Here is a 12,740-nt window from a genome sequence, read left to right as displayed (position 1 = left end):
CTAAGATATGGTTGCTAAATTTGCTGATGACACAAAGTTAGGTGGAATAGTAAAGGTGGGAAGAGGACACAAGGAGGCTACAAAGTGATATAGATAAGTGAATGGCAAAGACTTGGCAAATGGAGTTTAATTTGGAAATTGTCTATTTTGGCAGGAAAAATGAAAAAGTACGATGTTATCAAAATGGTGAGAAATTGCAGAGCTCTGAGATGTAAAGGAATCTATGGGTCCTACTGCATGAATCGCAAAAGACTAGTATGCAGGTACAGCAAGTAATTAGGAAAGCTAATAGAATGCTTTTGTTTATTGTGGGGAGAATTAAATACAAAAGTAGGGAGGTTATGCTTCAGTTATATAGAGCTCTAGTGAGATCACATCTGGAATACTGGTCACCTTATTGGTGACCTGGAGTATTGGTCACCTTACTTAAGGATGTAAATGCGTTGGAAGTAGTTCAGAGAAGGTTTACTGAAATAATACCTGGATTGGGTAGCTGGTCTTGAGGAATGATTGGTCAGGCAAGACTTGTATCCGCTGGAGTTTGGAAGAATAGGTGGCAACCTGATTGAAACATGCAAGATCCTGATAAGGTCTTGACTGGATCAATGTGGAGAGGATGTTTCCTCTTGTGGGAACGTTTAGTACCAGGGGCCACTGTTTAAAAATAAGGGGGCACCCATTTTGGACAGAGATGAGGGAAAAAAAATGTTTCTCTTATTAGAGTTAAGAGTCTTTGGAACTCTCTTCCTCAAAAGGCAGCAGAATTATAATCTTTGAATATTTTTAAGACAGAGGTAGATTGATCCCTGATACGCAAGGGGCTAATAGGTGAGAATGTGGAGTTGAGGTTACAATTAGATCAGCCATAATCTCATTTAATGACGCAGCAGACACGGAGGGCTGAGTGCCCGAGACCTGCTCCTAATTTGTATGTTTGTAAGTATAAAAACACGTGCTTATAAATTTTGATATTAATTGCATAAGGTGGTATATTTTGGTAGGAGAAATAAGGCCCTGTGCTCTTTGGATACGAAGTGTCTTAATGAGGTAGGAAATGACAGGGCCTAGGGTCTATATTCACAAATCATTAGAGATAGCAACACAGGTTAATAAGGTCATAAGAATGCACATAATACACTGGGCTCATCGGTAGAGTAGAATTGAAAAGCAAAGAAGTCATGAGTAAAGAAGCTTGGTTAGACCCCGCTTGAGAGTGTTGTGCAGAGTTTTGGCCTCTACATTACGAGGAGGATATAGAGGCTTTGATAAAGATACTGCAGTTGTGTGGCACCTTTCACAATGACAGGGCATCCCAAAGTGCTCTTCTGCCAATGAAGTACTTCTGATGTGTAATGTCAGATACAGGGCAGCCAACATTCGGGCAGCAACCTTCCACAAACAGGAACATGATAACATTCAGACAATCCATTCTTTTGATGTTGATAGAGGAATAATTACTGGCCAGGTCCTTTTCAAAATAGTGCCATGAAATCGTTACCACTTGTCCAAGAGGTCAGAAGGGGCCTTGGTTTTATGTCTCATCGGATAGATGACACTTCTCACAGTATTGTACTTAAGTGGCAGCATTGATTTTTGTGCCGAACCCCTAGATTAGGACTTGAATCTACAATCTGCTGATTCAGAGGCAAGGATGTTACCAACTGCAGCACGCACGCAGAACAAACATGCACATGTACACGCACACACACTTACCGAGAGCTGAGAAATAACGTGAGTTCACATCAAAATATTAGTCATGTGATTTTTATTAGTTTGCAAACATGGAATGCAAAAACAAGATAAATGCAGATATGTTAAGAGTGATGACTATAACATGGCCAGAGAACAAAATGGAAACATTCACAATGTAATAATTAAGCTCATATCAAAGACCCGCACAAATAAACCCATCTCACTACTTCAAGTAAAAAGAGTAAGATCCACCTAATTTCTCACAAAATTCATGAACATCCTTCCCAGAATCCCCCCTTATTTTTCAGTGCATAAAGTGTTCCACATGGAGGGCTCTGCCACACAAGAGAACAAATGTGACAGATGCAATCAGTGCTCTAGAAAGCAGTCAATCAGGGATTAAGAAATGCATGAAAAAGTACCAGCACAAATTTAAATGGACCACTCCTGGAAAAGGGTTAAACTGACATTAGTATAATTCTTCTTTCAGGTATTTTGTTACAATCATCTAATAAATAAAAGCGGGATCTGAAATCTTCCTTAATTTTTTTTATAAGTTAAGGAACCCGAGATAATTATCTAATAATACTCAAGATATGGAGGACTGATAAAATCAATAGAAAGTCTTTTAAAATCAATAAAAGGCAAGCATGGTTTTGCACAGGTATCTTTTAATTATATTTGGAGTGGGAAATAGGTTGTTCTTTGGCATTTTAAATTATGCCAGGGAATAATGCAATGGTTTGAAAAAGATTAAAAACACTGCAAATTCATTGGTCTTTGAAATGGACAAGTATTTCAACTCTGCTAGGGTCATGGAATTTTTAGTTTGACTCCGGTTTAGAAATGCAATATTTTGGAAGGGTCAGGTCTCACTTCCAATATCAGATTCATTGGTCCCTTATCTCACGGCCACCTGCGGGATCTTCCTGGGCGTGGGATCTTCCTGTGTGCAGGATGGCTGCCACAACAGCTGCTGCCCTTCAAGGCAACTCTGCCCACATCATGGTTGGTATGTTCGGCAGATGTGTTAAGGTGCCATACATCTCAATAAAGAATACCAAAATGTGAAAAAGTACAATGCTTTTCAGACGACAATGCAACACCTTAGACAAGTCATTTCGTACTACCATTTGTAACTATATTTTAAAAAGTTTAAATACTTCAACAACTGCTGAAAAAATTGTATAAAATTCAATAGTATGTTTCAAAATTTGGATTTAACCTATCAAAAAACATAAACTTAGGGAACTAAGAGGCACACGAACTGGTTATTCTCCTCAGAATATCTCAGGAGGGGTCTAGACTACCTCGAGTCTATTGTCTTCCCAGTGTCTTTAATAAGCAAATGGAAATCAAGTTTGTTCAAGTCAATAGGACATTTCTTAGCAATCTGAAACACACAAAGAAAACAAAGTTATCAGATACAATTATCTGGGCCTTTAAAGCATTCCTCTTCTCTTTTGTGTCTAACAGTGCATGCAGCATCCTATTATTCCACTGCATTCTGGATTGCTTCTGTGACAAAGACTTGGTTCAATGAAGAATGAACCTTACCTGACTCTCAAATCCCTATAGCATGTGATTGGGGGTAGTGGAAAGAATTTTAAAAATGCTTGCATTTATATAGCACCTTTAATTAGCAAAGCATAAGAATGTTATCAGACAACATAAAGAGATATGTCAGGTGACTAAAAAGGGGGATTTGAAAGAGTGTCTTAAAGAAGCAGAAAGAGGTAGAGAGATGGAGAGGTTCAGGGTGGGAATTCCAGAGCTCAGGGTTGAAGCAGCTGATGGCATGGCCCTTACCCTGTCTGGTCTATAGGTTACTCCACTCTTACATTAATTCGATTGACTCTTGGATTAGCTTTAGACACCTAGTAGAGGGCCTACTACATCCTCTGGCCAGTTGGCTATGGAGATAACAGCACGACACTTTCAATTAGTCGAACTTGGATAAGTCCAAATCAACTCAACCTGATGGGCATGCCCATCATCATAGCCAAGTAGCTGAGTCCAATGTGAGGCACCCACTATGTGGGGCTGGCCTTTCAGGTGCCATGTATCTATCACTTAGCCCAAACTTGCCACACTCCACTTTGGCACAGACAATCGTATATACTTTTACATTCTCCATTTAATAATGTGGGCAGTATTCATTTCCACCAGGGCCGTGGTGGTTAAGAAAGAAAGGACTTGCATTTCCATAGCACCTGTAATGACCCCAGGATGTCATGGGGCACTTAACCAATGAAGTACTTGTGAAATGTAATCACCAATACACTGATATAGCGCAGATAATGTGGCAGGCAATTTGTGCACAACATGATCCCATAAATGGCAAAGATAAATGATCCGATATCCTGTTTTAGTGTTGGTTCAGGGATAAACATTTGCCAGGACACTGAGGAAACCCCTTGCTTTTATTCAAACAGTGCCATGGCCTCGGTTTAAACAATTTTTCCAGAAGTCAGCATTGCCAACATTTCAGGATGTTTTTCTTTATTTTAGGCTTTGTGTTACACATGATTGCCTCACTTTGCATTGTTAGAAATTAGAATTGCTCATAATCTTTACACCTTGCTAAACCAGAATGACTGCAATGGAGTTGCAACGTGGGTTTTGTGCTCATGTCTTTGGAGCAGAACTTCAAACCACTACCTTCTGGCTCACGTGAGAAAGTGTTACCATTGAGCTGAGGCTGAACACTTCATTAAAGCCATTGCCAGGTCTGAGTAGGATTGAATTTCTCACCTCAATTTGACCATGCATTCTGCGATGCACCACAAGTTCAATGATGAGTTTATCCAGCAACATTACAGTCCTCCAACTCATCTACATTTCCATTACACTTGATAGACAAAAGCATGGCCTACTGTGATTGCTCTTGGGAGCAAGGACGAATTAAATTGCAATATTGTATGGACGAAAGCAAGTAACCACATTTTCTACTGCTATATTAATCCTCCTTTTTCAGTTCTTCTGCCTGAAGGCAGGCCCTTGGCAATTATTTGCCAAACCACAGCAATGTATCAATGATTTTTTTACTCCAGCATGGTAAGGAGACAGGCCCTAACTCTACTTCAGCCCAAAAGGAAGATCAAGTTTGAAAAGGAAAGAACAGGGTAGAATTGTTAAAATCAATTCCTGCTTGCATTCTTTTTGTGCTACGCTTGGGTGCGTTGGTACGCTGAGTCAGACAGCTGTGGGGTTATGTCCCACTCCAGAGGCTAATACTTACAACTAAGGTCGACATTCCCAGTGCAGTACTGAGGGAATACAGCATTGTCAGAGGTACCTTTCTACAGATAAAATGTTAAACCATGGCCCCATCTTGCACTATTGCAAAGAAGTGCAGGTGATCTTTGCCTGGTCACCTGGCTGATATATATCCCTAACTAATACCAAAGCAAAACGTCTGGTTGCTGTCTGTGGGACCTTGCTGTTCACAAATTGGCTGCCGCACTTTCTACATTAGAACAGCAAGTACTTCAAATGTACTTCATTGGCTACGGTGGCACAGTGGTTAGCACTGCTGCCTCACAGCACCAGGGACCCGGGTTCGATTCCCAGAGTTTGCACGATCTCCCCATGTCTGTGTGGGTTTCCTCCGGGTGCTCCAGTTTCCTCCCACAGTCTGAAAGATGTGTTGGTTAGGTGCATTGACCCAAACAGGCACCGAAGTGTGGCGACTAGGGGAATTTCACAGCAACGTCATTGCAGCGTTAATGTAAGCCTTACTTGTGACTAATAAAGTTTATTTATTAGTTTATTTATTTAAATTTATAAAGTTTATTTATTTATAAACCTAAACTTAAAAAAAACAAGTTACTTTGGAACATCCTGAAGGCATTATATAAATGCAAGCTCATTCCCCTTTTCACTTTCCTGTTAGTTATTAGTGTTCTGCTCTGCATGCTCAAGATTTTGAAATGTTTTAACCTTTTCACCTTCTTACAAAATCTTGGCCGAATCCAAGAGATGCATTGGGTAATGATAATCTGAACAGCAAAAACTGGTCCGAAAATTATACTAATCTTTTTCCTTTAACCAGAATGGAATGAATCTCAAAATCACAAAGCAAGCGACAAAACATGGTGGCATATTTAAAAACAGGAGCCAACAGGGTCATGTCTGTAGGATGCAAAGGTTTGCTACAATTCCCTTGGTCTATATTGTGTATGTTTCACCGAATGCAGTTCTGCATCTGTCACAGCTCCAGTGCCACATTTTTCTACACGCAAACTTCTGTTCTGCATTGCTGCTGATTAGGTAAAACCTTACATTTTAACACAAATCAGAACTGTACTCTACAGAATCTGACAATCAATAGTGGGCAAGGAACTACCGAATGGCCAGGAGCTGAATATCTAGAACAAATGTTGACGTGTTTTCTGCCTTGAAAACATTGGTTTGCGTAAACTGGAGATCAAGTTTTATTCCCCCCTCAAGTTGCTCGTTCCACGCTGACCATTCTTAGGTCTTGCTGACTGCTGCTAACAATTAGTACTAAACTAGGGACACTTTTATGCTTTAACTCATGCTCATTAGATGGTGCAGTGGGTTAGATAGTAGCCTCATTTCTGGATCAGAGGAACTGGAAACAGTTATTCAGTCCCTCTGGCCTGCTTCTCCATTCGGTTAGATCATGGTTGGACTACTCCTGAACTTCATTCACCCGATACTCTGACCTCATAAAAATTTATTGATCTCATTCTTAAATGCTCCAATGAACCTCCAACATCCACATTTGGGGGGGAGAATTCCACATTTCTACTACTGTGTGTGCAAAAACTTGTTTCCTAATTTCCCTTCTGAATGACTGGACTCAAATCTTAAAATAAAATTGCACCTTTGTATTCTGGATTTTCCCCACCATAACAAACAGCTTCCCTGTACTTACTCTATAATTTTGAAAACCTCAAACAGATCACCCCTCAATCTTCTAAACTCAACTGATACAAGGCAAAGGTCTTTAACATGAACAATAATGTTTCTGTCAGTTTGGCAGGATAAGGGCGTATCTGGGAAGCAGTACCTCTGGTTTCACAGCTGTTGCCTTTAGAACAATCCTCTGATCTGCTCTGTGTCCGAATCGAGGTCAATATCATAGAAACAGGGCCGAGTGGGTAGTCCTGGCATGGTGCTCATCTGTAAGGAATCAAAAAGAGAACATGACTGACATAAAGAGATAAAAATACATATCCAAGAATTTAGAGTACAGAGGGAGGCCATTTAGCCCATCTGTCCCATGCTAGCTCATGGATAGTTGCACAAATTGCAAGTTATGCTGTGAGGGCACATTGAATGACACTCAGACATGATTGAAGACACAAAGACTGCAATATCTTACTCCCCCTGAAGACAGCTCTCTTGAAGTAACTGGCAGGATCCCCAAAGAAACAACACAAACAATTTTTCAGGGGAGGGATCCCCCAAACTTATGGTAGGAGATCAGGTGAGCTATTGCAGAAAACCAACGACAAATATTGCATCACGTTACACAGCTAACCAACAACCCCCATGCACTTCTTACCTGGTGCTACATCCTTGAGAAACCCTTAAACCTTTCTTCCCAAACATAATGGATGAACATTTGATCTTCAAATTGATTTCATTCAGAAACAGTTCAACAATTTTTCATTCAAAAGTATTCACCTCCTTTATCAAAATAAGGCCTTTACGTGTCTATATGAGTCTGTGTCTGCATAAATGTGTACCTAGTAAGAAGTCTCACAACACCAGGTTAAAGTCCAACAGGTATATTTGGTAGCAAATACCAAAAGCTTTCGGAGCGCTGCTCCTTCGTCAGATGGAGTGGAAATGTGCTCTCAAACAGTGCACAGAGACACAAAATCAAGTTACAGTGTACCTGCCAGTCTGTATGCTCATGTGTCTGTGCATGCATGTACCTGTGTGTACGCATGTGCTCCTGTGGATGTGTACATGTAGACAATACTCTGATCAGCATACTTTGAAAAGTTTTTGGTGTCCTGAAGCAGCCGAGAATGTTACACAGGAACGGAAGCAGGAGCAGGCCGTTCAGCCTCCCCAGTATTTGCTGCCATTCAATTACTGGTAGATAGCTGATCTGTACCTCAGCTCCATTTACCCGTCTTAATTCCATATGCATTCATACCTTTACCCAACACAAATGCATTGATCTGTCTTGATATTTTCAACTAAACTCCAACATTCATAGTTTTTTGGGGCAGGTCTGTTCTGGATTTCCGCTACCTTATGTGGAAAAGTGCTTCTTGACATCACTCCTGAATGGCCTAATTCTACTTTTAAGGGTCTGAACTCTTATTCGGGAATTCCACTAAAGAGAAAAAGGCTTTTGTTTATCTACCTATCAAATCATTTAATTACAAATCACAAATTAATATTCTATCTTTAAGGGAACAGAAGCCTGGTCTCTGCAACCCGTCCTCATAATTTAACCTATAAAGCCAAGTTTACAGGCAAGTTCTTGATGTGTATTTCTTTTGTACCTTCATCACATGGTGCTATTTTTAGCAGTTCACAGTGGGGTGGGTGAGGAATTGTCCAGGAAGTTGAACCACAGAGAACTTTATTTTGTGGACGGGATGGGGGAAGTGGAGGGTTTACAAAACCACAGCTGGTAAATAATTTATAAAATAACCAACTAGGGGAAATAAAACATACTTTTAAGCTGATGAAAGTTAACCTGCACAATGGTCGCAGAACAGATAAAATCACCCAATCCACACAATAGACATGGATTATATTATAAAGGTTAATAGCCACAATTCCCAAACACTAACCGGCCGCACCAGGTAATCACAAAAGAGCTTTTACAAGATTGCAAGCATTCTAAACATTTTCGATGTCACAAACTGCTAATATAATGAAAATCTGGAGTATTGTATTATGTTGGGAAATTTTAAATTTAAAGTACGTACAGGTAGTACTAACTGAAAGAAAGAACTAGCATTTGTATAATATCATTTGTCACATCAGAACCTCCCTCAGCACATTACTGTCAATGAGTTACTTTTTGAAGTGTACTTACTGTTGTAACATAGAAAGCATGGCAGCTAAAGTGTGCACAGCAAGATCTCACAAACAACGATCCATGTTTTAATGATGTTCATTGACACCCACGAGAGTGGCCTTTTTTTGAAATAACCATCCACAAAACAGCACCTCTAACAATGCAGCACTCCCTCACTATTGCACTGAAGTCAGTCTAGATTTTGTGCTCAAGTCTTTGGAGTGGGGTTGTAATCCACAACCTTCTGATCCAAAAAGTGAGATCATTACCATGGAGCCATGGCTGACACCAAACACTGTAGTATTAAAACCACAGCAGCAGAATTTACAGGCAGCCCAAAGTATTATATACTTTGAGAATATAATGGTTGTGTTATTGCACTAGTAATTCAGAGATTCAAATCCCAAAATGCAGTTTAAAAATTTAGCTAACAAAATCCAGAATCAGTAAAAATGACTAGGAATTTGTTGGATTAGCACAAACTGGATCTCTTATGTCCTGTAGGAAAGAAAAAAAAATCTGCCAACCTACTTGGTCTGGCTTGTTGTTTTAAAAACTCCCGCCCCCGTACTAACCTAGTTAACTCTGATATGCCCTCTGAAGTGGCCTAGCAAGGTCCATAGTTATATCAAAACCTCTGGGCAACTAGGGATGGACAATAAATGCTGTCCTTGCCCACATCACAGGAATTAAATTAAAATATACCCGTCAAAAGCAGAATAGCTTAGTGCAATTCATTTTGTCAAGAGTTTAGTAGACCATATAGCCAAGTTGTAGAATAAAGAAAACGCACCACAGATTCTGAAAGGCTGTACAAAAAAAATGAATTTTCACTCCGTTATTTTTTGCATTGCTCAGTTCAAGCTATTGGGCAATTTAAATACTTTAACACATAAAAAGAGCATGGAGTTATCAGAACTAAATCAAGGACTTGGTGCAAAATAAAATCATGTTTTAAAAAAAGCATTTGAACATTTCTATAATTGTTTTAACAGTTTTTCCGCTTCAACTTGTAACCTGTTTGTTATGTTTCATTCCTTAAAAATGGGAGAAAATAGTCTGCTAATTTCAACAATTATTATTTATATTCCTGAAAGGAAACGTCAATCCTAGTGAAAAGACAACAGGCTAATGGAATGTTGGCCTTTATCTCAAAGGGGCTGCAATACAAAGGGAGAGGAAGTGTTTCAGTTGTATAAAGCCATGGTCAGACCCCATCTGGAGGAGTCGGGTCAGTTCTGAGCACCATGCCGCAGGAAGGATATACTGGCCTTAGAGGGGGTGCAGTGCAGATTCACCAAAATGATAGCAGGGCTTAGAGTTATATTATAAGGATGAGTTATGTAAACTTGGCTTGTAGTTCTTTCAAGTTTGCGAGAATAAGCGTAAAGAGGCTCCAATTTCAGAATTGCCATTTTCAATATAATTTACTGCAGAGGTGCAAAGTAATGCGTTCTCACAGAAGCATTGAGAGACAATATTTATATAATGGCATAGTTCTAAAGAGTGTTCAACGACAGAGAGGACTGGTGGTTCATCTGCATAAGTCTTTGAAAGCAGCAGGACATATCGAGAAAGTAGTTAGCAGAGCATGAGGTCATGAGCTTCGTAAATAGAGGTATAGAGTACAAAAGCATGGAAGTCATGCTGGACCTTTATAAAGCTCTGGCTAGACAAGTAGAATATCGCATCCAGTTCTAGTCACCACACTTGAGGAAGTATATGAGGATCCTCAAAAGGGTGTAGAGGAGATTTACCAGAATGGTTCTGGGGCCAAGGGATTTTAGCTACAAGGTTAGTTTGGAGAAGCTGGGGTTCTTCTCCTTATGTTGCGAGGGGTAATGACCTGCAACTCGTTACTTAGGAGGATGGAAGTGGAATTGTTGAATGATTTCAAAATGAAATCAGATGGACACCTGGGGTAAATAAACTTGCAGGGCTATAGGTATAGAACATAGAACATTACAGCGCAGTACAGGCCCTTCGGCCCTCGATGTTGCGCCGACCAGTGGTACCAATCTAAAGCCCGTCTAATCTACACTATTCCAATATCATCCATATGTTTATCCAATAACCACTTGAACGCTCTCAAGGTTGACGAGTCCACCACTGCTGCAGGCAGGGCATTCCACGCCCTTACTACTCTCTGAGTAAAGAACCTACCTCTAACATCTGTCCTATATCTCTCACCCCTCAATTTAAAGCTATGTCCCCTCGTGCTAGCCAACATCATCCGAGGAAAAAGGCTCTCACTATCCACCCTATCTAACCCTCTGATCATCTTGTATGCCTCTATTAAGTCACCTCTTAACCTTCTTCTCTCTAACGAAAACAACCTCAAGCCCCTCAGCCTTTCCTCATATGATTTTCCCACCATACCAGGCAACATCCTGGTAAATCTCCTCTGCACCCTTTCCAACACTTCCACATCTTTCCTATAATGCGGCGACCAGAACTGTACGCAATACTCCAAATGCGGCCGCACCAGAGTTTTGTACAGCTGCAGCATGACCTCCTGGCTCTGAAACTCAATCCCTCTACCAATAAAAGCTAACACACCGTACGCCTTCTTAACAACCCTATCAACCTGGGTGCCACCTTTCAGGGATCTATGCACATGGACACCCAGATCCCTCTGTTAATCCACACTACCAAGTATCTTACCATTAGCCCAGTACTCTGTATTCATGTTACTCCTTCCAAAGTGAATCACCTCACACTTTTCCGCATTATACTCCATTTGCCACCTCTCAGCCCAACTCTGCAGCTTATCTATGTCCCTCTGTAACCTGCCACTTCCCTCCGCACTGTCTACAACTCCACCGACTTTAGTGTCATCCGCAAATTTACTAATCCATCCTTCCACGCCCTCATCCAAGTCATTAATAAAAATGACAAACATAGAGTGGGAGAATGGGACTGACCACACTGCTCCACAGAGAGCTGACCTGGCTTCCGTGGACTGAATGGCCTTCTTCTGTGTTTTTGCGATGACGCTCCTATGATTGGGGGAGTCCAAATCCAGGGGCCATAAATACAAGATGGTCACTAACAAATCCAACATGAAATTCAGGACAAATATCTTTACCCAGGGAACAGCTAAAATATCAGGAGCACTTGAGGTGAATAGTATAGTTGTATTTAAGGGGAATCTAGATAAACACGTGAAGGGGAAAGGAATGGAAGGATACGTGCAAAGGATGAGAGAGAACAAGGGAGAATTCTTGTTTGGAGCATAAACACCAGCATGGATCAGTTTGGCCTGTTTCTGGACTGCAAATTCTCTATATTTCAGATTGTAGTTCTTCCTTTCTTACAGTAATAGGATGCATTGCTTTTCCAGAACTGAAATGAGCTCCGTCAGAATTGGTAGCAGAAGCTGCAAGAAACTCATGGGCCCAGTCTACGGAGTGGCCACTGCTGGGGAAACAGAGCAGGAGGAAAGGCAGCAATGTGAAGATGTGTTCTGTGCAGTCTAGTCTGCATTTCACACTGCAGCACCGACAAGAATTGCTGCGCAGCTATCCCACCTGAATTTTAAGTAGCGAGATATAAAAAAAAACGTAAATCAGACTTTTAATTAGATTGGTGGTACCAGAGTGTGCAATGATTCATAAAATCTATTAAAATTCTGACAGTTATGAGGCCACAGGTAAAAAGTACAAGAATTGCATAGCTTCAAGAAATTTTAAAATAAAAATAATCAAACAAATCAATGGCATTCCCCCACACTACTAGCCGTCCTCATCATTAAAATGGCATATCACAGCCTTAGACAGTATTATATATTTCAAATATCTTTGGAATTTGTATCACTGACAAGGACACCATTTCTTGCCTGTTCATAACTGCTCTGAGGATGCGGTGATACAAGTAAGTGGCAAGGCCATTTTAAAGGACAGTTAAGAGTCAGCGCTGGTGTAAGACTGAAACCATATATAAGTCAGACTAGAAATGGTTATGGGAATGGCAGCATAGCAGTTATGTGAGCGGACTTGAGATATAAAGGTATGTTCAGAGACACGAGTTC

The 12,740-nt window shown here is 40.5% G+C and overlaps 1 protein-coding gene across 1 annotated transcript in view; it reads right to left on the bottom strand.

Annotated features, from left to right (window-relative positions):
- Nucleotides 1-1,749: 1,749 nt before the first annotated feature.
- Nucleotides 1,750-12,740, bottom strand: part of mthfd1l (methylenetetrahydrofolate dehydrogenase (NADP+ dependent) 1 like) — a 153,912-nt gene continuing 142,921 nt past the window's right edge. Inside the window, exons 27-28 of the mRNA XM_078230279.1 lie at nt 6,731-6,843; nt 1,750-3,085 (exon numbers count right to left, since the gene is read on the bottom strand). Of these exons, the coding sequence (XP_078086405.1) occupies nt 6,754-6,843 (90 nt within the window). The 3' untranslated portion in view covers nt 1,750-3,085; nt 6,731-6,753. The remainder of the gene's footprint in view (nt 3,086-6,730; nt 6,844-12,740) is intronic.

The sequence above is a fragment of the Mustelus asterias genome, chromosome 15 (genome assembly GCF_964213995.1).
Source record: "Mustelus asterias chromosome 15, sMusAst1.hap1.1, whole genome shotgun sequence".
In the NCBI taxonomy this organism is placed as follows: domain Eukaryota; kingdom Metazoa; phylum Chordata; class Chondrichthyes; order Carcharhiniformes; family Triakidae; genus Mustelus; species Mustelus asterias.
The sequence above is the reverse complement of the archived record's forward strand: the minus strand, read 5'-3'. Positions and strand labels throughout refer to the sequence as shown.